The sequence below is a fragment of the Lutjanus erythropterus genome, chromosome 18 (genome assembly GCF_056507025.1).
Source record: "Lutjanus erythropterus isolate fLutEry1 chromosome 18, fLutEry1.hap2, whole genome shotgun sequence".
Classification (NCBI taxonomy): domain Eukaryota; kingdom Metazoa; phylum Chordata; class Actinopteri; order Lutjaniformes; family Lutjanidae; genus Lutjanus; species Lutjanus erythropterus.
Genome location: NC_139334.1, coordinates 25,953,438 through 25,979,433, shown reverse-complemented (window position 1 = coordinate 25,979,433; position 25,996 = coordinate 25,953,438). Strand labels below are relative to the sequence as shown.

Genomic DNA, 25,996 nt, shown 5'->3' with positions numbered 1-25,996 from the left:
AGTCAAATCATGGCCAATACTTTATCTGTTTTATTAGATGAGCATCAGAGTTAATACTAATCCAGAGTACTGGATTGGTGCATCCCCAATGGTACAACAAGACCAAAAATCAACCCAACAAAATTGTGGGAGCATGTTCTATCAATTTATTTTTTTATCATGGCATGAAATCCTTTACAAAATTAAATAAGGAATTGACTTTCAGGAGGTTGAATAAACACAAACATTTTGACGGCATGACCATGGACACAGCAGATATTTCTCTCAACTACTGTAAAAAAAAAAAAAAAAAAGAAAGAAAAAGGGTGTCGATGTGAAAACAATAATAAATGAACAATCTCTCCTGTGGTTTAAGAAGAAACGAGAAAACGTGTGTTTTACTGTAAGAGTGACAGCTCCTCACGTGGATACTGTCACCTGACCGGTATTGTTTAATTACTTTAACTAAGGCTGCCATACCTTAAAATACAGACTCATCCTGTAATTGGACACTAAAAGACATGTTCCATATTGAACTGATAGGGGATGAATGTGCTTTCTTCCATATTTTGAGAATCAATTCAGGGCAAATCTAGGGGAGTGAAATATCACAGGTTAGATTATTAAGGCAGGGTTATTTGTATGATAGAGGGAAACGCTCCTGCTCTGTTATCCATCAGCCTATCTCTCATGTTATGTCCCACTACCCAAACAGATAACATGCTGACAGCGGCACAGGATTTAAAGAACGGGAACCTTACAAGTGTAGTCTGCCGGCAGAAGAAAAACAATACAGACATACAGAAGGGAATGGGAAAACATTATCAGTGGACGGATTAATTTTCAACCTCCACAGCAAACACAACTCTGAGAGGACAAACAACCTCAAATACCAAATGCTTTGAAAGGCTTTAAATCACGATTTTACGATGGTAGAGATCTCAGTGGTTGATGACAGTCAGCGATGTGGGAACAAAAAAACATGCATCAGGAGAAAACTGTAAGGGGAGCGGGAGGTTGAAGGACACAGGGAGAGGAAGGACTCTCAAGGGCTGGTATTATATGTATAATAGTCCTAACAATAGGACTTCTTACATGATGCAGGCATCATATATTTAGATAAGTTTACTACTGAGGGGTAATGCAGATGTAAGGCTCATCATTTCGGACAAAAGGAACATTTTGCAATAATCAAATATAAATTATAGGTCCACAGAAGTCAGAGCTCCTCAGTCTCAGCTCAACCACAAACACATTTCTTATTTCCATTTTAAGAGGTTGGCAACCCTAGCTGTAACTGCAATGCATGCTGGGTATAAGTGAGCACATAAACTGCTTGAATGGACGGTACTGACACCCTGAAATGTTACACAGTCTTTGTGTGTTTCAGTTTAAGATCACTCAGTCCTTTTTCCCATCTCTCTGTAAATCAAGTCTATACTCAAACAAGGTAAAGTTCATGATTTTGGCAACAAGCTCAGGAGCGATAAACTCTCTTATCTTCTCGTAGCCCACGTGCTCATATAGCTTCTGTGCGTCCGTCTGCACCACAGAGGTGTACAGGATGACTGCTGCGTAACCCCTGTCACGAGTAAACTCAGCTACTGTCCGGCACAGAGCCTTAGCGATGCCCATCCCGCGGTGACTTTGGCGTACAGACAGGCGTTTCAACTCCAAGCACCCGGGTGCTTTCTCAGCAGGGAGGCACGACACACAGCCGACCACCCGACCGTCATATTCAGCCACCCAAAAGCACGAGTCCTTCTGCTTCAGGTAGGTCTCGCTGATGTTGTTGAGGTCCTTCTTGAGGCTAGTGTCGATGTATTGGTTGAACATGTAGATGACAAACTGCCGGGTCCCGGCCAGGAGCAGGGTGACGGCCAGGATGGGCAGCAGGAAGGACTTGGAGCTGGCCATGAGAGCGCAAAACGTGCACATGAGCACCATCTGAGTCAGCGGCTGTTTCAGAAGGTGCATGAAGGACGAAGGCACGTGCTCGCTCATCCCCAGGGTGAACATCTCCTTCACCGCCTCATCATCATCCTGCTGATACTTCCGGATCTGAATGCTGGCCATGGCTCAGCCCTGATTTTTAAACAACAACAACAGGAGATCAAAATGTGAGAGGTGAGAAAACACTACAAATGACTTGATAAATCAGTTTGTCTTCTCAGTGTCACAGTGTGTTTAAGGATGTCCTTATTAACTTTTTAAAATGTAAATATCTACCAGCCACTCAAAAATAAATGATTATTTTGCGTCTAAGACATACCAGTCACTATAATATTTTATCAGCAGCATTTGGCCAATGTCTGATGCTAATTTCCCACCCTGCCTATAACCTCTAAACTGTGTTGCATAAAGTATAAAATAATTCTGGTGATTTGTCAAGTAAAAATATTCACCATTTGCAAGAATACTCTCCATCTGAGTAATGATAAATTAAATAATTTGAATTTAAAGGTTGCTGTTTCAACTACTTAAGAAATCTGAAGATATCACTTTGGATTCTGGTAACTTATAATGTATCTATCAGAACTGGAAAGTGCACAGTGCCATATACTGTACCAAAGCACAACTGAGAAGTACCTTGTAGAGTACCAGAAAAATACACACCATTTTGATCAATTCACCTGACAGCTATACTTTCTACATGCTTTGTTGATTTGACAGATTTTTACAGAAGATTTTACATGCAAAATATATTGTATAATTATCTCAAATGTATTTTTCTGATATCCAAATACTTTTATTTTCCAACTCATTTTGGACAACTGTCATTACATGTACAGATTGTTTCTACCAAACTGCAGAGAACATCGAGTTGCTCTTGTAATGGACTTTATATGTTATTATGCCAACTCTTATTGTGAAAGAAAACTGAAAGATGCAGACATAAAATACATGGCTTTTCACAATGTACACGTTCACTTGGCAAAATAAGAAAACTGCTAGAGACGATACAGTATGAAAATTTCATATCACAATTATACTAACCAAAATTCTTATGCTTTTACTGATGCAAGTCAAATCAACATTGCTGTTGTGTCTGCGTCTGAGAGATAACTGAGATAACTTTTGTTGATGCTGTGCAGTATTTACTATTTACAAGATTTTCAAAACAAGATTATCAATCAGGGGTTTGACAACTGGTTTGTTCTTCACAAATTCGTGGTAAAGACAGCTCATAAGATGGGCAGTTAAATTTGTAGTGTTGATGGAAAGTGATGTGGCTCCTCCTCACATGACCAATGCTGAGTAATCACTGAAAATACCAACTTGATATCTGTTTCTGACACGTTAAAAAACCTCCACTCCACAGACAAAACTGGCGTCACAGGCGCATAATTAAAGCATCATCTTATTTGCCATCGTCGTATCAACAGAAATGTTTGTTTGTAGCCAAGACAAGATAATTTTAAAGTCTCTATCAGCCGATACCAAAGATTTGCCAATATTATCATGCAATTGCAGCAGTGAAATATCGAAGATAAGATACATTTTTCAACTGTGAAATAATTATACAACATACTATACTGGTCACAACTCATTAATGTTTATATTTGAGGTGTCCTCATCAAAACTGTTTATTTCATATGTTTATGTTAAAACAGTATCTGCTTATTATTATTAGATTTTTTTTAACTCTCAAATATTGATATCAGTACCAGCCTCAAAAAATTCTGTATCAGTCTGCATTGTTTTGCTCCCATAGTTTAAAGTACCTATTGATAAGTGTAGTAAAGTAAACCACAAAATATAGATGATAATATAGTACTTATATTGTTAAGGTGTAAAAAAATATATATCAAGTATCGCAATATTATGTTTTGTGATACTGTAATGATTATAACACTGTATTGTGATATACTGATACATGCACAGATGTGTGGCAGTGGTTAATTTTGTGCTGTGTTGTTATCGATCTTTGCTGTCATGAAAAAGTTTTTTAACAAAGATTTGATGCGTATCTTGGTGTGTTCTTTATACTTTCAATTTTTTCTCTAAAACTGGACTTAAAAAAAAAGCATTTCGTGCATATGCAATACCAATATGACAGTCTATGTGTATAACTTTTACTTTTAATGGAGTTTGTGGACGTTTTTCACTTATGACAGACTTTTTTTTTCCATTTTAAAAAATCAAAAGCAAATCAGAAGGACTAATAATGACTGAGTACAGCCCAATTTTCTGAGAAAAGGAGAGAAACACTCTAGAAAGATCGTAGGCAGGGTGGGATCTAAGAACCAGCCACATGCTGGTGAAACATTACAGAGGCTCAGCCACAAGATAATAATTTACTACCGACTAGTGGGTGAATTTAAACAGTAAGTGGCATGTAGATGTTCACATTTTTAAAAGTTAATTTCCCACCGGTCTTCGGAAAACCGGATTTACAGTAAACATACCATTAAAGAAGGTTTAAGTTAAACAACAAAGCAGTTTGACCCTCAAACGTCACATGAGGGTCAGTTGAAAAAAATGTAAAAATTCTAACTTTGCTAGCCAACGACCAACTTCACCACCTAATCATTCAATATTAAACAAAATTAATATTCAAAACACAAAGTACGTGTGTACGTTAAGAAAACGCTCAAAGGTTACAAGACTTCGGCTAACGTTAATCCCACTGATTAGCTAGCTAACAGCAGCTAGCATCATTGCTGGCCTCACAAAGCTACCACGGGTTTGATCTGATTTCTGTGATTTAATTTGCTTTAAGATTCTCTGTAAAGAACAAACAGGTTAAATAAACATGACTTACGTATTTTATTTTAATGCCTGGCAGCAGAGTAAGGATGTGCTGAGCTCAAGAAAGTTGCCACAAGTCAAAATCGTCTCATTTCATTTGGCTACTACTTCCCCACCTCTGGTAGGCTGCTTTCAGGGATATAAACAGAGTGGGAAACTCCAATGGCTCGTCTGATATGCGTTGTTTTAGACACCTCCATTTTACCTTAAGATTGTTGAGACTTCTAAATTATCACAGCTTAACATCCATGGTATATTCGACCCAAAATGGCAACCAGGCTGCTGACCTGATGTGTTTTCTCACGAGGCTGTTCATAATTCTACCGATAATAATAATTAACTAAATAATTACGAGCTACACGCTGTCATTGAACGCATCTTGCACTGCTTCCTGTTTACTGCGGATTGGATGCCACTTGCTGACTGTCTGCATAATTTTGTTTGGTGTAAGGGACCTATTGAAACTGGCAATAGTTTGGCAGTTTATATAACTCTTCTTTTTCTTTTACTTGTTCCCATTTAAATTCTTATTCTCATGTTCTCATTGATATTATTAAATAGAAAGATATAAAGAAATAAGACCATGTATACTTATCTAGTCATCTGTTTACATATGCCAGAGGGATGTTTATTTTCAATCTAATGATTGTCTACAGATGTGTTTGCCAGTCTTTTTAGTTTGTGAGTGACCCCTCACAGCAAACAAAACAATCGACTTGCAACCACTTGTCACCACTTGTATGTCTACAGATTGTGACTGGTTCAAAGAAAGAGATATTTTGTTTTGTTGTGATTGAACACTCCTCATGAAACAAACAATCTGTGAAATTTCCCAATGGCTGAACGGAATAACTTTTTATTTTAAGAGAAGCTATTTCACAAAAACGATCTAGAAAGTTTTGGAAAATGTGGAATGTGTTTTAAGTTAATAAATCAAAATATTTATGATCATGTAAAAATAAGGATATAATAGGGTTTTTTAAAATTTAATTTCTCTCTTCCTCCTTTTTTGTGTTTGTGCTCTGCATTGTAATTGTTCAGACTGTTTGTTGATGAAAAATATATTTATTAGAGCCCCGAAAAGGTACATTATCCAATAATTCATACGCTAAATGTTAACACTAAAGGACAGAATAAATCACTCATCTGACACTTTAAAAATGTAGTCATTGTGCATTTCATGTCATACTTGCACTGTGCAGTGTGTACCAGCTGTTCTTATGATGTAAAGCACCTGTATTTACTGTATTCTGTGTTGCACTTTACATTATATTTATTGCATCTGCTTATTATGTGTAGAACAATGGTTGAAAATAAACATCGTCAAATCTGGTGCAACCATGGTTTCATTTCATGTAAATGATTAATGTCACTGCACACTGTCCTTTTATAAATAAACTCAATAAACTAAACTTCATCTTCAACCAGCTGTGGGTGTTCCAGACTCCTGGTTGGGAACCGCTGACCTATATTACAAGATTGGCAATTTCTAATTTTATATAATAAAATATCCAAACAATATGCATGCCATAAAAACAGCATATTTTCACTGTTTCTTTTTTACTTTTACATCCAATAAAATATACAATGAAAATCTTAATTACACAAAAATCATAAAGTAAAAACTGTAAAGAATAATTTGGTGGTTGCTTTTATAAAATCAAGTTTAAATAATGAAGTGGTTTACATTCAAAGAGAATATCATTTTGAGAGAATTAAACAGAATACAAGGAATAAACCAGGACAAAGGTTGAAGGATAAAAGGCACATATTGTACATAATTGCGTTGTTGATAAGTTTCTTTGATTTGTCTTTGGTATAGTGGCATCCTGCTGGTTACTGTACTAATCATACAGCCACTGACAGAAGCTTTCAACGTAATAAAACCCTGAGGGGAAAAACATACAATGCATTATGTAACGGACATAAAGCGACCTTGACAGAGAGCAAATACGATGTACTGCACTGACAACAGAGCTCATTAAAGCTTATATCATTTAAAGTCATAGTGGTGATTTTTGTCATACTTTGTCTTGTGGGAGCACAATCTGCGAGTCCCGCAGGTTTCGTTGACATCTTAACAGCAGCTGAAAGCCAAATACTAGACTCAAAAAGACACACAAAAAAAAGAGAACCAGTGACGGTCATAGAGGTCACAAAACTCTGAGGTTGAACACTGCCGCCGTAAAAGGCAAAACAGTAACTGTTGTCACAATAACACAGCTCATGTTTGTTTACACTACAGCATCACTGAGGTACAATAAATGTAAGATATTTCACACTATTTGAAGACTGAAAAAATAATTTATTGTCTCCTTAAAACAAATTTGACTAGAGTTCATACATCAAATGATTGCAAAGATTTCCCTTTTTATATGGAGTACATGTTTCACTAAATTGATAGTCAAAACATACATATAAAAGCATTATTTTTCCTTTAAACGTTTTGTTTGTACAAAACATTCACTTTACATTCACTTTCCTGCCCAGCCGAGCGAGCAGAAATGGAAGCAGCTCATTTATTCATTTTAATTTCTAGTTTGTGATCCTACTCCCTTCTATCCCAGGTTGATTTGACCCGCGAACATGGTGATCAGCAGGATGATGGTGAAGCCGGTGAGCAGCCCCGCGTTCTGGATCAGGAAGAAGACGATCTTCTCGGACGTCCGCCTCTGTTCCCGGGCTATGCTCTCCATCTCTGGAAACTGTGACAAAGAATGACAATCAGATATCTGTCTCAGGCACAACCCCTAACAGAAATCATACACTGGTCTTATTGTTGAAAAATCCACATAAATGGGAAGTCATACTATACAAACAAGAAGTGTGAATAGGTTGGTTTGTGTGGCTACAGTTATTTTATTGTTCCCATGTAATGAAACTGGAGAAAAGACCACAAGTTCTCATCAGCTGGCTGCTGATGAAACTATCTAAAATCACATGTTTGACGTGGGTCAAAAAAGGTCATAGTTTCAGCCTTGTCACAGAGAATTTATCTTACTGTCAATAAATCCCACAAAAAGACCAAAACCATCACTTTGAACAATGATTCCCAGAGCCTGTTACTTACTCACAAAATAAATCTGAGGGCCAAGAGTTGATTGTCAACTAGAATTACCGCCTTACGGTTGTCACAGGCCCCTGAGCCACTCTTTGATTTGTTTACTCAGCATGTTTTACCACAATGGCATGAAGCCTAAGGAAGATTATTCAGCTCACACACTCAGGGCACAATGGCAAACAGATGCTCATTGAGACACACTTAACGATAAAAAGCAATGCCACAGAAAAATACGTTCATGGTGTCTCTGCAAGCTGGTAACAGCTCTTAGCTTTTTATGTAAAAACCAAACTGACATTATGAACCATCTACCCAATTTTTTAAAATATTTTGGGACTTTGTACATCACCGTCTAACATGGAACATTTCTTTATGCTGACAATTAAAGGTACTATTAAAGAGAGGATCATATCACACATGCATAAGATATTACAAGAGGAACAACAACTTAGATATGAATAAAAAAATGGGAACTGGATCATTTCAGATAAAAATTGGGAACTATCGTGCAGAGAGGGACATAAAATAACCCACTGCCCCACGTGGAAGCAGTTTGACTTGAAAGTCAGGATGAGGTTTTTCAGAACTCCTCTTATCACCTCAACATCTGGAGGCACCACCGATTGGTGCCAGGGGGGCTGCGGCCTGGCAGGAGACCACACAACGAAACTTCAAGAATATAAAAATGTTTAGACATAGAACTGCCCTTAAAACCATCTTACTTTATACTGGGAATATTACCAGAAGATATAGACAGAAACAACCCGATATTATCATTATTGAGAGTCCGACTTTGATGGACTTTGACTATGACCTGAAAGATGCTAAAAGGCTCAGTGGAGCTGAGGGGAACTACAGTGTCAGGTGATTTGTCACTATGAGTATCATACATGTAGTCATTTGATCCACTGTTGAATAAAAAGTTGATCATAGCAGCTTTAAAGGTTTACATCTACAGTAGGAACCAGTGGGCTGAGTGCCAGAGACAGAGTAGGGATGTGGGAACGTTTTAGGAAAACATGCTGAATTTTTGGTCTTTTCATAGGATCAGACAAAAAGGAATTGTCTGATCCCATGAAGGAACTTGATTTATACAAATAAAAATGCAAAAAATGAGCAGCAATCCGCAGTATGTAGAGTATCCTCAGGTAGTGTAACCTAACTCACCATGTCTGCCAGTGCAATGTACAGGAACATTCCTCCTGCGATGGCAAAGATTGCATTGGGGGCGAAGTTGCTCCCGAGCAGGACGCCAAACACCAGACCGATGTAACACGACACCGCTGAGAGCAGGTTGAAGAAAATGGCCTGTGGGATGGTCATACCAGCGTTCAGCAGGATGACAAAGTCACCTGCAGAGGGAACAAAACACAAGAAAAATTCCTCAAATTATCATGTAAAACGAGACGTTTCAGCATTATTTCAGGAGCAATGTGTGAAAAAAAAAAAAATAGCTTGTGTAACTGATTGATTAAAAAAAAAAAAAAATGTGACATAACTGAAATATTAATCTGTGCAGGTCAATTAGAGAGTTCTACCCCAAATTACTAAATCTTTATGTATATATAAAGTAGTGTTTAATCGTAAAACACTGACCATACTTTTAATTTTTATACATTTTGCTGAAAACTTTTACTTAAAGCAGCTAAAAGAAACTTTCATATTGTGATTGTGATTGATTTTGGTGTTTTCTCTCATGTTGGTCATTTAGAGTCAGTATTAAATTGAGACTGTTTTATAACTGGTTATAAACTCCCAGTAACACATATACATTCAAGTAAGTGCCATCAACTATCAGCTGTTTAATACAGATAAAAATGTCCAAAAATATGTTATAAAGATTAATCATATTTTTTGTAACTTTATATTTATGTGACCAGAAGAGCAGAAACACACGTACATTTAAATGTAAAGCAATAGAGTTGCCTTGGACTTCATATTTTAAGGTGTTTCTAATATCGTCCACTTTATTTACATATATTGTCTCAAAGCCTCAGAAACAGAGACAATATTTCTTACATTACTGCAAATTTCTGCAAATTTCCCTGTTATGGGACTTATAAAGAAATATCTTATGACTGTTTTACTGGATTATATTACAGGTGGTTACTTTTGTTTATTTATATTCGGTACATGGGGTTACAAAACCTGACAGGAGATAAAAGTTTTGGTGCAATTCTGCAGCATGACAACAGAGGTCAGTAAAGATCACAGATTCTTTTAGACACTAGTTTGAGTGAAAAGATAAAACTGTTTAATCCAGTTTTCCTGTTTAATTTCCTCTTAAACAGCTTCCTTTTATGTTCATAGATTATATATTTTTACAGTTTAAATGCTCTCCCCCGTTTTCAACTTGTGCACATCATGCACCGTCACTGTCGATATAAATCATGCACAGCGTGTACAGACATGTATGCATGCATATACTGTCCTGTCCATGCATATCCATTCAATATTAAAATATTTTGCACTATTTGTGATGTTTACACCTCACAAAACACTTCAACTGTACATTGAATTTTTATTAAAGCTGTTGGATACTGATGCTTACTATTTATATACACTTTTTTCCACATTCTTGTCTACATAACAGTCCTCTCTACTTTTCCCTGCTATTTGTCTAACTTTGTTATCTTTGTTCTCAGTTCTTATTTATATCTCTATACCTCTGTGCACTGACAGATATGTAAAGTAAAATTACTTATATGTGCACAATAAAGCTTTAGATTGTTAGATTTTTCATTTCATTCCACCCTGTCTCACAGAATCATGTATTCTGTTTAAGTTTGCTCCAGCTCTTCATTGAAGTTATGTGATATCTACGGTGATTTAAATTTTAACCTGAGACTCTGTTCTTTATGTCTGCATCATGACACTGAATTTTAGAGTTATTATATGAACATTTCCCCAAAGTTCAGCCTGAATTTAAAGTAATGTTCTGTGTGTTTGAACAATGCTTGCGCTGACTGACCTTCAGGTGGAGTTGAGCAGGATAAAAGCATCACTCACCCAGCTCATGTGGAAACTCCTCGCACACGATGGCGAAGGACGTACTGAACCCGGTCAGCACAGACACGGTGAACGAGGCACCGATGGCGAGACCGTCGATGAAGTTGTGCAGGGCGTCACTCAGGGTTATCATCCACGCCACCGTCTTGATGCTGGAGATGCGTTTCCCACGCAGCCAGTGGCACATCACAGCAGACCCCTGGATGTCCTGGAAGAGGGACAGGACAGATTAAAGACACACGACTCATGCTACTGACTGATTATACTGAAGAAGAATCATCTGTAAACAATGTGGATTTGCTTTTATCTGTTTTATATAATCTTAAATTCAATATTTTAGGGGTTTTAGACCGTTAGTCAAAACAAGTAGTGAAGACGTCTATGGAGTCCAGATACAGAGAATTAAAACACCTGGAAAATGGCAAAACATTTGTAACATGTTCTAAATGCTGTGACAGCAGGGGGACACAGAGCGAGTGAGTAGATGAGTTAAATGCTTGGTGATAAAGGAAAATAAAGTTTACCAACTGATCAGGGCTCAAAAGAAAATCTTTATATTTATTTTTAAACTTTTACTTTAAAGATCTAACTAACAATAGTATTTATTAATGCATTTAGTTCACTTTTCAACTTGTCTGATAACATTTTATTGCATTATGTCGTTTTCTGCTCTCCACAGATTTTGTTCAACAAACAATCAAAAACTGTGTTTCCCAAACTTTTTTTCTGGGGACTTAAAACTGACAAACCATCGTGACCCAGTTCACAACAGGCCTTATTAATCATAAATGAAGTTAATTTGTGCATTAATGAACGCTGCCCATTGTTACAAACATTTCCACATCATCATATATTATCTTGGCAATGCATGTACACATTAAATACTTTATAAATAAAAAATAAATGCATTTGTGTTGAGTTAACAGGCCGTTTCAATCTTTTTATTTTTTATTTCCTATCTCATTATCACTTGGTAAAACTTTTTTTTTTTATTTAAAAGTTTGACTTGGGCTCAAAACTCAAAAATCTAATGAAATAAGCTGCCTTGAAATTTAGCAACTTTTTTGTTTTTACAGTATAAAACATTTTAGCCTCCTTAATAAATGTGACATTGTTTTTTCCTCTCGTCAGTAAAACAATAAACACATTTTAAATGCTTTTTAAAAGGTGTACTGCAGATATAAATCTTAAATTTTGCAGAATTTCTTCCATAGTCTTTAAGTTTTTAGAGGACCCAACTAAAATCTCCCAGGACCCACTTTTGGGACACAACCCAGTGTTTGGGTGACTGGTCTAAAACCCCTAGAATACTGAATTTAAGGCAAAATAAAGTAGGTCAAATTTATGAAGAAGGAAATAGACGTGGGAAGACGCCTTTCAAAATGTATGTGTACAACAATAATTATTAGCATAACTAATAATTATTATAATATTATTTTTTATTATTAGTAGTATAACTAATAATTATAGATACTTAAATCATTTCTAAATTTGTTTCCTTATGTTGGACAAACAAAGATGTTTTCTCGTAAACAGGGCTCTTGACCAGTTGTAACATTTTTTCTTGCTTAAGAGAAGAGAAAAAATAAAACATTTGTAAATCGCAGAAATCAGTGGGTTCTTACAAAATCAGAACAAATCATGGACATGATCAAAAATAAGAGAAATTTTGTTTGGTGGTGACAGACAGAGTTGTTGCCGTCCAAAGAACCGTGTTACTAACATCTAAAAATAAAGACTTTGAGGAAATCTTACTCACTAAAGGCTTTTATCAACTAAGCGTGTCCATCTTGGATCCACAGACTGTAAAAGATCCTGATAATCAAATACAGGAAATATTTTCCTTAAATGAACGTGCAACATTCGCAGTGGAACTCTTCGATTACAAATATAATGGCACGAGTGTTTTTAATGGGAAACCTGAGAAAAGGCGGACATAAACAGAGCATTTGGACCCTGGTTGAAGATACTCCGCGGCGACAAAACGCCCCTTTTATTAGCCAGCGGCCAAACAAGGAGTCTTTGTGCCCGGGTCGGACAATTCCAGCATTTAACCAGGAGGGGAAGGATCTGAGGCCTTAGGCTTGGTTTCACTGCTGGATCCCTCTGTGACAGCAGCGGCGTGTCTGTTTGTTGAGCATTTTTTGATCCCTTCAAAGCCTGACTACTCCATAGGACACGAGAGATTTCACTGTTAAATATTAACAGTGGCTCCAAACGCCCTGTGTCACCGATAACAGCTCAATAAATGACTAATAGGAAAAAAATTAAACACCTGAGCCTGTAGAACACTAAAGAAGATATCACCACGTCCTAAATGCTTCATCGTCTTTATAAAAACTGTTTACGTTTGCACATTTCCACTCATTGCATTAGTGATGTTTAAATTAGAGACATTAACTTATATTCCCTGATGAATTCCTGTCAGGTGTGTTTTGTGATAGTGAACAGTGGTGGACAGTAAATCTCTATCAAGCAAATAATTACCAGCGCTTAAGATAAGATTTCAGCAACGACTCACTGTTTAAATGAGCTTATCTTCAGAAATACTACTGCTACTCTTTAGATAAAACACGATTGAGTACAAGGTTGCTTACTGTGTAGGTTAAGATGACATAAACAGGGAGAGCTGATCAATCCCAAAAGGTGGACTTATTTTAGTCCAGCTTCTATATTTATTATATTTAGGTTATGTTTCTTGGTTTGGTTTGCTTGTTTGTCAGCAGGATTACAGAAAAGCTACTGGACCAAGTTTCATGAAACTTGGTAGAAATGCGAAGCATGGGCCGAGGAAGAACCTGTTAAATTTTGGAGCAGATCAAGCACAAATTATGTGTATTTTCATTCATTCATTTTTCACATTCTGATGCATTTCGCCCGTGCCTTTCTAGCTTATTACCAGAGGTAAAAGTTGATGATGTGAGTGGGCCCTGTTACCTGAGAAGATGTCGCGGGTTCTGGGTTTGGGCTGCTCTTGTCCGTGGCGATGGTGTTGATGCCGGTCAGGACGATGGAGTCCTTCTTCTCCAGGATGTCTCCGTTGTGGAGGGAGTTTTCTGGAAGCGGCTCTGCGGGAGCAAAGTGGCTGTGGCCGTGCTGAGGACGAGAGAGAGAGAGAGAGAGAGACACGGGAGTCAGTTAAGACTGGATGTCCGGGAACAGGGAATCAGCACAAAAACACAGAAACCAGGTTTTCTTGTTGTCATATTTGAGGATTTCAACACAAAAATGTCAAACTAGGCTTCAAATATTCAAAGCAAAGATTTAAAATGATACTATAAAGTCTGGTTTCGAGATTTCAGGACTCAAGTTTTGAAACTGTGCCAGTGGAAACTTGAAAAAATGATGGTTGACGATACTCTGCAGTGACAAAATCCCCTTTATTTTGCCCATATATTTCTTTAGTACACTTCATCATTCATAACCTGCACCAAAGTGTGAATGAATGACACCTGAGTCATTTTGAGTCATTTGTGTTAATGTTGGAGCTTGAGTATTGAAAGTTTAAAAACTTTTTCAGAGGAGGGACCAAGTCTGCACACATCCACACAAAAATATTCAGGTGCAAGACAAAATATATTACTGGAATTTACAAAGGAGAAAAGTCGGGACACTGTTAAGCTCAGATAAATGAGAAAGCAGGATGATTTGTCTGAGGAAGATCTTGTAGATTAAAATGTTGCCTTTTAAGAGAAGGTCCTAAATGAGAATTAAAATATGTATTTTGTGCTGACTTTGCGCACTACAGTACAGGCAACAGGTGAGACAGGAAACTTCACTCCCGTATCACTCTGTGGTCTGCGGTTACGCCAGCAGCTCTGTGAGGCTGTAATTAGTCACAGCGGTGTTTTGAGCTGAATGTTAACATCAGCATGCTGTGCTTGATGTTCAGCAGGTATAATGATTACCATGGTCAAAATTACAGCTGAGGATGATGGGAAATTAGTGTAGCAGATATTTAAACCAACCAAGAATTAAATCAGGTATTAGAGGAATGAAAATTTGGACCTGATGATGTCACTGGAGGAAAAGATCAGAAGTTTTTACCATTCATCGTGAGGGGGACATGAATGCGTTTCAGTGTTTCAGTCAGTGGGATTCATCCTCCAGGGACCACTTATGTCTGTACATGAATTCATGGCAATCCATCCCATAGTTACTGAGACATTTCATTCAGGATCAGCGGTTGGGAACAAACCGATCATCCTTAGGGAAATGCTACTGGTGTGGGTAAAAACAGCATTGTGTACAGGCTCAGTAAGAAATAAGAGGTTTGATCAATATGGTGACACATTTTTTGGAAACATCAGGCGCCGGCAGAGTCTTCGTTCATCATTTTGTAAATCTGCTCATTTGCTTTCTTGCCGAGGCCGGCTCGATCCAAAGGTGATCAAATCTAATTACAAACACCTCTAAAGCTCAAAAATGTACATGTTATATTTCATTTGTTAAATCTGGACAAAATGCAAAGTGTGAAAAGACAAATTGTGGTTTTAAGAGGGGTTATTCAAAGCTAAGCTGGTGCTCATATAGCTTCATATACAAACAAGAGTGAGTTTAATATTTCATCCAGTTCTCTGCAACAAAGTAAATAACTGTATTTCCAAAAATGTCAAACTAATTTTGAATTTTACTGTAAAGCTTTACTCTCCTACTTTCATAAAAACTGCTTTTATGCCTTTAAAATTCTGTTGTGCCTGATTTTAAGAGCTCTGTGTGAGAACATTAGGACTCTTTGCAGTCATGTAAGACGTACATTACTGAAGGTCACAATCTGTGAAAGCTTAAAATGTAGGCCTATAAACATGACTCCCATAAAGTTTATGTCGTCAAGTAGAAACTATAATTAGCAGCCAAATTATCCAATAAATCAGGGATAATCACTGTCACTTATACAACCGGAATGAAGGATATCACTCTGCAATTACAGAAAAGTGCTTTGTACCTGATAAACTCACTGACTGCACTGTTACCTCACCTCGTGCTCTAATTTTAGAGCCATTTTCAAGATCTTCTCCATGAAGAATAGGATATAAAACCCTCCAAATATTCCAACTGCATTCGCCACATAGTTGTCTGCTTTGGGGTCGAAACCAAGGGCCTGTGGGTGAACAGGAGAACGTTAGTGGCATAAAAATACATCCTTAATGTGCTTTTGTTGACCTGGCTGCATTTTACCCGCTCCTCCCCTTACAGACCTCTGGTATGAGCTGAAGGACGGCGTTGGAGAAGAGCGTGCCGATGGCCAGGCCGATGAAGAACGTCAGCACTTTGGGGAAGTAGGACTTCTTGGTGAAGGGGATCAGCAGGAGGCCGAGCAGAGACGCCAGGTTGATCACAGTGACGGCCAGAAACCCATAACCCCACACTGTCAGGGGGGAAATCAACAACACACCGTTATTTACACTTTTGTTAGCATCTTTAATTCTTTATGTTTGTGTCTGTGGTGTTTCTGCATCCTTTTAAGGAGGTAGTGTGACTTAACTTAAATTTTCTGTTCATGTGGTTGAAGTTTCTGTTGATTTTCTCTTCTTTTGAGCTCTTTAATTTACTCAGTTATAGTTAAATACAGTATCACTGCTCATCTTTTCTGCTGATTCTTCATCTATTCATTACCGTGGAATAAAAATTTGCTTTCTCACAAATGTGTTTGAAACAACAAATGTAAAAACTGAGCCGTATAAGATTTAAGGTAACCCCAAAGTGAAGTTTGTTTTGTCCTCTTTAGTTCTTTAGGCTTATTTCTATTGTGTTTCTGCCTCTTTTTTTTTTTAGGAAATAATGGGACCTGACTTGAGTTTTTTTGTTAATGTGATTTAAATTTCTGTTCCTTTGAGCTCCTATCTTTATTTTTTTACTATTATATAGTTAAATACAGTATTCCTGCACATCTTTTCTACCAATTCTCCTTCTGATCATTAGAAACAAACTGTTGCTACTGAACAGGAGCAGAAGTCTAGTCTTCTCTTAAACCATCTGAATTACATTATGCTGAAAATAAACATCCTGCATGATTTTAACGCTGTGGTAGGCAGCTTACTATTTTGACACTTTTTTTCCACCCTGAGTTGAGTATATGAGGCGAGACTTCCTCTCAGGCTGCATTTGCAATCCAGCCAATATTAGCAGATCCTAAACTCAGTGACCCATACATAGCCAAAGAGGAGCTGGGCAAGCTATGCACAAGCTCAGAGTGACTGCTGCCTGTAAGGCGTAACTCAGGGAAAATACAATCCCATTAATCCAGCTCCAAGCAACAGAGGTGGGAAGCAGAAGACTTAACAACTTTCTCAAGAAAAAAAAGACACAAAACATTGAGGTGGTTAACAAACAGCAACATTACTCGCCTCTTCACTTCCCTCCCTGAGGTGAAAAAGGACAAAGAAAACAAGTGTACTCTTCTTCACGGCTTTCTGTGGACATCCACTGATACAGTAACACTGTGTTTTTAAAAAGTATGGAAAGAAAAAAGTTAAATGGAAAATAAGAAGTCATTGAGGTGTCACATGAGTCGCCCCCAGTGCTGTGATCATTGTGGAAAAAGTCTGAAAAGACATGATTAATTTAATAATTTGGAAGGTTGCAGGAAAAATTCATTGATGTGTGAAGACATTCCCCCTCCTCTGCATTGTTAGCAACCCACCAAACGTCTTCTATTTGTTATCATCTGGTTGTTCGACACACAGCTCGGGGGAATGACCCATATACACACAAAAAAAAATGTGTGATCATCTCTAGTTATGCACACATGCACACGGATGTGACACAGACAGAGGAGCAGATGCACATCCATAAACATACATAAAGACTACTTGCATGCATGCAAATAAACACACATGCATAAATATTATGCACACATAAATTGTCCTCAATAATAAAATAACAATAAATATGTGAAACATATCCATCGGTAGTAAAAATGTTGTGTATTTTGTTGAGTGTTGAATTGGCCTCCTGGTTAGTGAGCAGGCAAACACTGAGCCGACTTTTCACACAACACAACTCAGTGTTTTGCCACTGACAAGATGATTTTCTGCGTAATAGAGACAAAAATTTGGAAACTAATCTTTTCTGTTATTGCATCTTTGTTATGTAGCCTTATTTGGAATTTTTTAAGGCAGAACCAGTTCTCCAAAGGCACAGTTTCCTGGAAGATTTGCAACTTGAAACCCTACATTTTGACCTATTTATTATCAAAAAGACACATTTAACCGAACAAAACATGTTATTTGTTATTTGAGGAGAAACTCTGTTCATGAGGCCGGCAAAGAACCAGCGTGCATCACTCTGAACAACAGTCACAGTTGGCTGTAACTGCGTCAACAGCACCGAGGAGGAGTGTGTGACAGTGAAACTGAGAGGTCAGCAGCTCTGTGAGTCAACCCTGGACGTCGTGAAGAGTTATATCGCTTCCACGGGAGATGACTTTATATGAGCGGAAATAGATAAGTAATAAAATCGAGGGATGAGATAGAGGATGATGAGTTGAGACAAAGGTTCCAGGTTCCATTTTCATTTACAACCCATCAGACAAAGAAGCTGTCCTCCTGCTCCACCTCCTGATAACCAGTGATTAAGTCATATTAAAAAATGTACTCATACAGCACATCCTGTTGCTGAATAAAACCCTAAACATTTATATTTAACCAACTCCTGCAAGGACTTACGTGCAGCGTGCAAACTAAATCATGGCTCGCTCTTTTTTGAGGAACAGGGGGAGGGTTGTCTTCCACGTGTCTCAAAAGAGGACTGGTTGTGAACACATCAAATCACATGGATATCAGATGTACTATAGTAAGAGTCCAAAGAGTCATGCACTATTCAATAGTTCATCGGCGCAAATAGGACAAGGAGGTCAAAGTTATAAATGCAAGCGTCATCCTTATGCATGAATCATACATCAGAAATATCCTTATTTTATACACAATCCCTGATGATGAGGATAAAGAATAATGGAAATGCATGGCAATTCTGGGAACTAACTAAGTACAAATACTTTGTTACTGTACTTAAGTAGATTTTTTAGGTATCAGTATTGATTTTTCAGACAACTTTTTACTTTTACTTCCTACATTTGAACAGAAATATCTGTACTTTCTGCTCCTTACATTCTCTAAACAGACACGTTACTTTAGTTTTAAAGCATTTGAGGAAAATTATTCTTTTGGTGTATCCATCAGTGAATATCATACACGGCAGAAAAGACGTAACAAGACGAAACAGACTTGACAAGTGGAAAAAGACATAACAAGACAAAAATGACGTAACAAGACAAAAACTACTTAAAAGACGTAACAAAACAAAAGAGACATAAAAGACGGAACAAAACAAAAATGGGATAAAAGATGTGACAAAAGAAAAAAAGACATAATAGCACTTGACAAGAGAAAAAATATGTAACAAGATAAAAACGACATAAAAGATGTGACAGGAGAAAAAAGACGAAACCAGACAAAAAGGCATAAAAGATGAAATAAAAGAGAAAAATCTGACTGCAGAGAAAAGGTGAGGTTCAGAAGCTTTGCACAGTAGAAATGTCCTTCAGAGGGCAGATTTTCATTTTTATATGTTGAATACATTTCAGAGCCTGAATTTTTTCATTTTTACTTGAGTAAAGAAGTTTTACCAACTTTTACCAGAGTAATTTTTTTTAGTACAGTATCTGTACTTCTACCTGAGTAAAGAATGTGTGCACTTTTGTCACCTCTGTGGGTTTTGTTAGAGAGTTTGATGTTTAACTGTTTACAGTTTTACTTTCTGGTGGTGAAAGTAGTCTCCCTGTTTACAGCCGGTATTATAATACATCCTGGCCGATCTGATCACAAGTGGACAGCTTTAAGTACAGGTGTGAACGCACCCGAGACACACTGAAGACACATTTTGAGATCTGATCGCTCAGACCACATTCTGATGTGGTTCTGGGCCGCATGTGACCACATCCTTTCAGCAGCGAGTGCGCAATTTGTCCTGGACCACACTGATGGTCTGCGTACTCGAATGACGTCCTGCTAAGTCCACACAAAACAGCTGTCTGATTTCCATTTGGTTTGCTGAGACGTAAATTACGTGTTTGGTCTCTCTCACCTGCCAAGATAAGCAGCAGATGTTCGTGTTTTTACTGATTTAACCACTGATACAGTAACCACAACATGCCCGGTGTTGCACAATTTTCAGACTTGCTGAGCGAGGTGAAACAGCCGCAGTAAATTCCTTATCATCTGTGCCCTTTTGCAAATTTGGCATTAAATGCAAAACATTAAGTTGTTTCGTTCTTTGTGATCTGTTTGTTTGACTCCCGGCTTCTCCACCAACTGAGCTAAAAGGAAACCCAGTTATTTCTTTCTCCATCCAAAAAACATTGGGGCTCACGCAGGAAACACTCGTACGAACAGATTTGTTCTTACGTGGAGCGTACAAGTGATTTAAGAGAACTTCTGGCATTCACCGATTTTCTTGTATTTTTAGATATGAGCATAATTTACGAGTGGAGTCACGTGCAGTCAGTCTGCTGTCATCCAAACATCATTAATTTAATGATATATTATTACCACCTGTCAGGCGTATATTGTGATAGAATAGCCTAAATACAGGACAGAGATGAAGGCCCGAATCTTCCCCTTCACCCGTTCTTACCGCTGCAGTCATCGATCGCCCCTTGCTGTGGCGAGTCTTTCTTTTCTTTGAAGCCATTTTCATATTGAGACGTTTCCTCTTTATTTCACTGAGAGTCTAACCCTCAGGTAACACTACATTTTTCCCGTTCTGCATTTCAGCGGATCCTTTAATTCCATTACGATTCCACAAGATTTTTCTTTATGGATCTCTTAAACCCTCCTCCTCCATCAAAGTTCACTTCCTGACATATGTGGCAGGAAGCGCAGCCTCATATGGTATTATTAGGACATTAATTATGATAATTTACAAGCCTCATGCATCAGCACTCAAATACACACAGGTGGATCATTTACACTAAAGTTAGGAGCGTTTGCTGATTCTGATGTGGCGCGTTCATACGAGCCCTTTGTACGAAGAAAGTAAGAGAGATTTAAGATAGGAATACAGCAACGTTCTTGCCTGAGACGTGCAGCATGCACGCATTGGCTGTCACTGTCGGACACCAGAATAACAGCAATAACTCTTTTGGTCTTTGCAAACTGAAATGATGCAGCTACGTGTTTATTTGCAGATAGAGCAGGGTAGTGAGATCAGATCATGGGTGGTCAGTCGAGACATGAGTGGAGAAGCCGTTTAATACCAGGTGTGAACTCACACACTTGCCTACTTGGGATCAGATCACCCAAGAAGACACCTGTTAATGCCCAGTGTAAACAGCCTCCCAGACTCAGAGCTCATTCTTGACCTTGCTAACAGCAAAACAAGGTCAGTTTAGTAACAGTTCTGGAGCTTTTGATCATTTCGCACAATCTGGATCGCCCGGTTGTCATGAAACTGTTGTTCAAGTTTACATTTTTCTGAGTACTTTAAGGACTTCTTGCCAATGCTGGCTTAAAAAATGAACTTGGAAACAGCAGTTGGCAAAATAGTTTTAGGTCTTGTCCTTAAAATCTTTTAACCCCAGTACTTACGGTTCATATCAGTCATTTCATTAGCATCCACAGACACAATTTCTAAATAACAGATCCAGCACCAATTTATTCAGTTTTTTTTAAAAGCTACCTCTAAATAACCTGCAAAATGTGAAGAATCTGCACAAACATTAATCTGTTTTAAAGCTGCTATTAACTCCTGTTTCTGCTCTTATATGTTTTATATTTTTATGCATGGACAGAAATCATTCGCAGTTTCATTGTACTTGAGTATAATGACAATAAAAGATGTTTCTGATTTCTGTTGGTGTTTCTCTTCCCCTCTCTCTGTGACCTGTCTCCTCCTCCGGTGTTTTCATGGTTGACTGTGGCTCAGCTCACACATCTTCCTGGATCCACATATTTCACATGCATTTTTATAACTGATATGTATCAGTTATTTTGTCATCAAAATTTGAATTTAATGTCATTTTGTTTTCCTGTTCTGTAAACGCACAATCTATTGCACGTCTGCCTGGGAGAGGGATCCCACCTCTGTGGCTCTCCCTGAGGTTTACTCCACAGTTTTCTCTAATAAAAGTTGTTTTTTTTTGTGAGTTATTTTTTACTCAAATTGAGAGTCTAAAGGACGGAGGGTTTCACTTGACTTGAAATAAATCCCATGAGAAGACAACATTGTGTGATATGACTGACAGCTGCGTAACGGCTGCAAAATGAGCTTATTTTGTGGGTTAATGCAGGATCGATTCTCCATTCTTGTTCTTCTTTTTCGTTATCTAAATTTCCAGATTTGATTTGAACAATTTCTGTGCCACTGTAGTCTGTGGATGACATTTATTATTATTATTCTCTACATGATACATGGGATGAGCATAAAAACAGGGAACATGTAAACTAAGAGGAAACATTTTTTTCTCATACTTTTACAACACCTTTTAAGACACGATACGATACGATACGATACGATACGATACGATACGATACTCCTTTATTAGTCCCACAACAGGTGGTGTTACAACTGCAATGTGGATAGCAAAAATATAAAGAAGCATCAATAAAAATAATATAAAAATTTAAACGAGCAAAAATATTTAAAAATGAATGATTAAAACGGGAGAAATATAAAAATAAAAATAGGAACAATATAAACAGGGAAAACAGGGAGACTTGTGTAAATTTCTTTAACTTATGAGACCTGAAAAGTACCAGATTACTTGTCATAGTTAGTTTACTTCATGTTGTAACCCTGGCTTGCAGTAATAAAATGACAGAATTTAACAACACTCAACTTAATATATTTAAGTACAGTGTTTCCTGTCATTTGTTGGCTTCTTGTGGTGAAGAAAAACTCTAAAACAGTGGGAATTAGTGGAATTAGGAATTAGTTAATACCTTAAGCATTAATTAAAAGTTGCTGTTCAGTGTTCCGCGGTTTCAATAGTTTGTTATGGGGGGTTTCAGCTGCAGCAGACAGTTGACAGTGGAAAGGGACAGGAAAGATAAGAGACAGAGAGAAAGGACGACCTCTGACAGCTCCGAGGCCGGATTTGAACCCTCGACATCAGCTGAGTCAAATGAAACTTCAGCCAACACACATCCTCTTGTTTTTCAGGCTTTACAAACAAAAGAAAATGTCAAGAAGCATCAACCGTCCACAGCCGCTGAGTAACAGTCTCCAGCGTTCGTGTCGGACCTGATTTCAAGGCAACAAACCTCCATGAACTGTGAATTATTTGCGTAGCGGGGGTCTGAACAAATAAACCAACGATGTGATGAAGCAACTCACCAGTGTAGTCGAGAGGGGACTGAGGTGTGGGGGCGACGAAGGGGCAGGAGGGCAGCAGCACCTGGGTCAACACGGCAGGGCAGATCCTCCCCAGATGTCCCACAGTCAGCTGGCTGAAATTACTGAGTCCAAAGTGGGACAAAATCTGCTCCGTTGAGAGACACTGAGGGGCAGAAAGATGTTGTTAGACGTCCTTTTGTCTCTAAAACCCTTCCTGCTGTGCTTTTCAATGTTCATGTTTCCTACATCTGTCTTTTTTTGTCTTTTTCATCTTTTTGTATGAAATGTGATACATAAATAAAGCTTTATTATTATTATTATTATTATTGGCAGGGATTTATGGAAACACATTGCTGCCACACCAGGGAAAGAAAAACAGGTGTGAAAAGTTTATTATTACAAGATATTGTCATGTTATTACAACATACAAACTTTTCATATGTACAAGAAACTTTTCCTGTTATAACAACATAGTGTTTATCATGTTATAACATGGTGGTTATAAGTGACATTATAATATGAAACTTTTCACAATTTAACTAAATAAATAGTATATTGTTCCACCAGTAAGTTTTTTGTTATAATGTGTTAAGTTTGTATGTTGTAATAACATGAAAATAATGTGGAAATATATTGTTATTACAGGAAAATATCCGTTATTATGTGAGTGGATATCTATGAATATATCTTGTTATTGTGGGAAAATGTCTTGCTCTAACATGAAAATACCTGTTATAATGTAAAAATATCTTGTTTTACCATGAAAATAACTTGTCATAACATTGTAATAACAAGAAAATATCTAATGTAATATATGCAAAATATCTAGTCCTAACATTAACATATCTTGTTATAAAGTTAAAATATCTTGTTAAAACATACATATACTTTGTCATTATTGTTATTATTGTTGTTATTTTTGTTATTATTGGCAGGGGGTTAAAACAGGAACCATATAATTTATTAAAAAGTAAGCCTAGAGTGAAGGTTACAGTGGTAGAGGACTTTTTATGTTGCCTAATTACTATAGAAATACTTTTCTGTACATTGTGCAACTTCAAGTACATGAGAAATCAATTATAAGCCCATTCTCTTAAGAGCAGTTCTGTAAATTATCATAAATAAGTTTAAACTGTACAAAACTGGTAATAAATATAAATATCTCATGTATGTAGGATACTCACTGCTTGGTTTGCCAGTGGGTTGTCTTCAAATACTGCCTCGGCTCTTCTGGCTGAGATTAAGTGCAGTAAATCGGTCAGATCCTCCGTTGAGATCGACTTATTTTCACCGTAAAAGTGTAAAATATTCTCCAGAAATCCTTGTCCACCCTGGTCAGCCGCGCGTGTGCTCTGAGCGTTTGCAACAAAAATAAAAACGCACGTGATAAAAGATGTTAAGGTAAACATGTCTGGTTCTGAAAGTTGTGTCCTTGGCTAAGTGAAATCTGTTTCTTCGCTCAAAACGCAAAAACGGTCATGATATCCGCGCAGTTTGTCCGCAGCCGTGGAGGATCAGATGCATGGCAGCAGCAGCAGAAGAGTCGGAGCAGAAATCTGGTTTCTCCCTTTAAACTTCTGCGGCTTGATTGAATTATTTTCGGAGCTGCAGCGTGTTTTTATGCGCGCTGACTGATCAATCGGGACTATCGGGGGTAGATCAGGTTCAAAGTCTGCAAGGTCTGCAGAGGCATAAAGGGAAAACATGGAGGTGCCCAACCGCGTGTAGTCAAACGTTTCAATGCTTTCTTTTGTGACTGACTTTCTCACTCGGTATGCAACGTGCTCACACACACGCGCGCGCGCGCGAACACACCTCCTACTTGTGTGTGTGTGTGTGTGTGTGTGTGTGTGTGTGTGTGTGTGTGTGTGTGTGTGTGTGTGTGTGTGTAAAAGGTGACAGCGTTAATGCCGGATGTATAACGCAGTGTGAGTCAGTTTACAGCTGGGGCTCCGTTAACTCCATAATGAAACAGCTGGAAGAAAAAACAAAGATAAACAGGAGTACATGTGTTTGTGTTTAAGTGTCCGTGTCGCCCCCTGGTGGCAGCAGATGATCAATGCAGAGTAGAGAGACAAGCAGTGTTTATAAAAAAAAAAAAAAATCATTTAAGTGTATGTGATGCTTTAAAGGGATAGTTCATCCATTTTATTTTTAAAAGATTCTGCAACGCTATTTTCGTGTGAAACTCCAGCAGTGTTTTATGGACAAAAAAAAAAAAACTAAACCCAACCCTCAACCCTTTAAAAAGTATCTATATTTATATGTTTAATTTTTTATTGTTGAAACACTGAATCATTGGCAAGTAGTATTTTTAACCCTCATCATCAAATAAAATACTTTAATTTTAAAAAAAAAAGCACTACAACTTTCTCTAAATTAAGCACAATTACAAAACATATTTTGGACAACACTGTACAAAACACAACACACCCATGGTGTCTTTGTTCTGTTCATTATATGAAGTATATGGAGGACAGAAATGGCCAAATCAGGAACAATAAAATATATAAATGAATAAATCAATTAATACCATTAAATGCACAGAAAGTAATATTAAATGAGCTCAAATACATCAATATTTGTTTTAATTCCCTCTGTATTTATTTACCTTTGTATTAATTCCCCTGTTAATTTACATTCCCATTTAATTTTCCATTTTATTCAGAAATATATTCATTTTTAAATGTATTTATTTATGTATATTTTCCCTTTGCATTTCCCCACATTTATTTCCATAAACATTTTTTATGCAGTTCTGCTTTCTTATGTAAAAAGAGTGAATAAATTAATAAATAAAAAGCAAAATTAAACGGGGAAGTTAATAAATACAGGAATTACAACAAATAAAAAATAAAAGAT

At 37.4% G+C, this 25,996-nt stretch overlaps 2 protein-coding genes across 2 annotated transcripts; both read right to left on the bottom strand.

The window, feature by feature from the left end:
• Nucleotides 1–123: 123 nt before the first annotated feature.
• On the bottom strand, nt 124–2,337 carry LOC146311180 (N-acetyltransferase 8F1-like). Its single transcript, XM_084743088.1, has one exon. The coding sequence runs from the start codon at nt 2,053–2,055 to the stop codon at nt 1,381–1,383; it is 675 nt and encodes a 224-aa protein (XP_084599214.1). The 5' UTR covers nt 2,056–2,337; the 3' UTR covers nt 124–1,380.
• A 3,915-nt stretch (nt 2,338–6,252) lies between these two features.
• Nucleotides 6,253–24,888, bottom strand: slc39a8 (solute carrier family 39 member 8). Its single transcript, XM_084742466.1, has 8 exons — nt 24,319–24,888; nt 23,135–23,297; nt 16,000–16,169; nt 15,780–15,902; nt 13,739–13,897; nt 10,802–11,009; nt 8,960–9,144; nt 6,253–7,436 (listed from the first exon to the last, which is right to left on the bottom strand). The coding sequence occupies exons 1-8, from the start codon at nt 24,541–24,543 to the stop codon at nt 7,290–7,292; spliced, it is 1,380 nt and encodes a 459-aa protein (XP_084598592.1). The 5' UTR covers nt 24,544–24,888; the 3' UTR covers nt 6,253–7,289.
• Nucleotides 24,889–25,996: the final 1,108 nt, after the last annotated feature.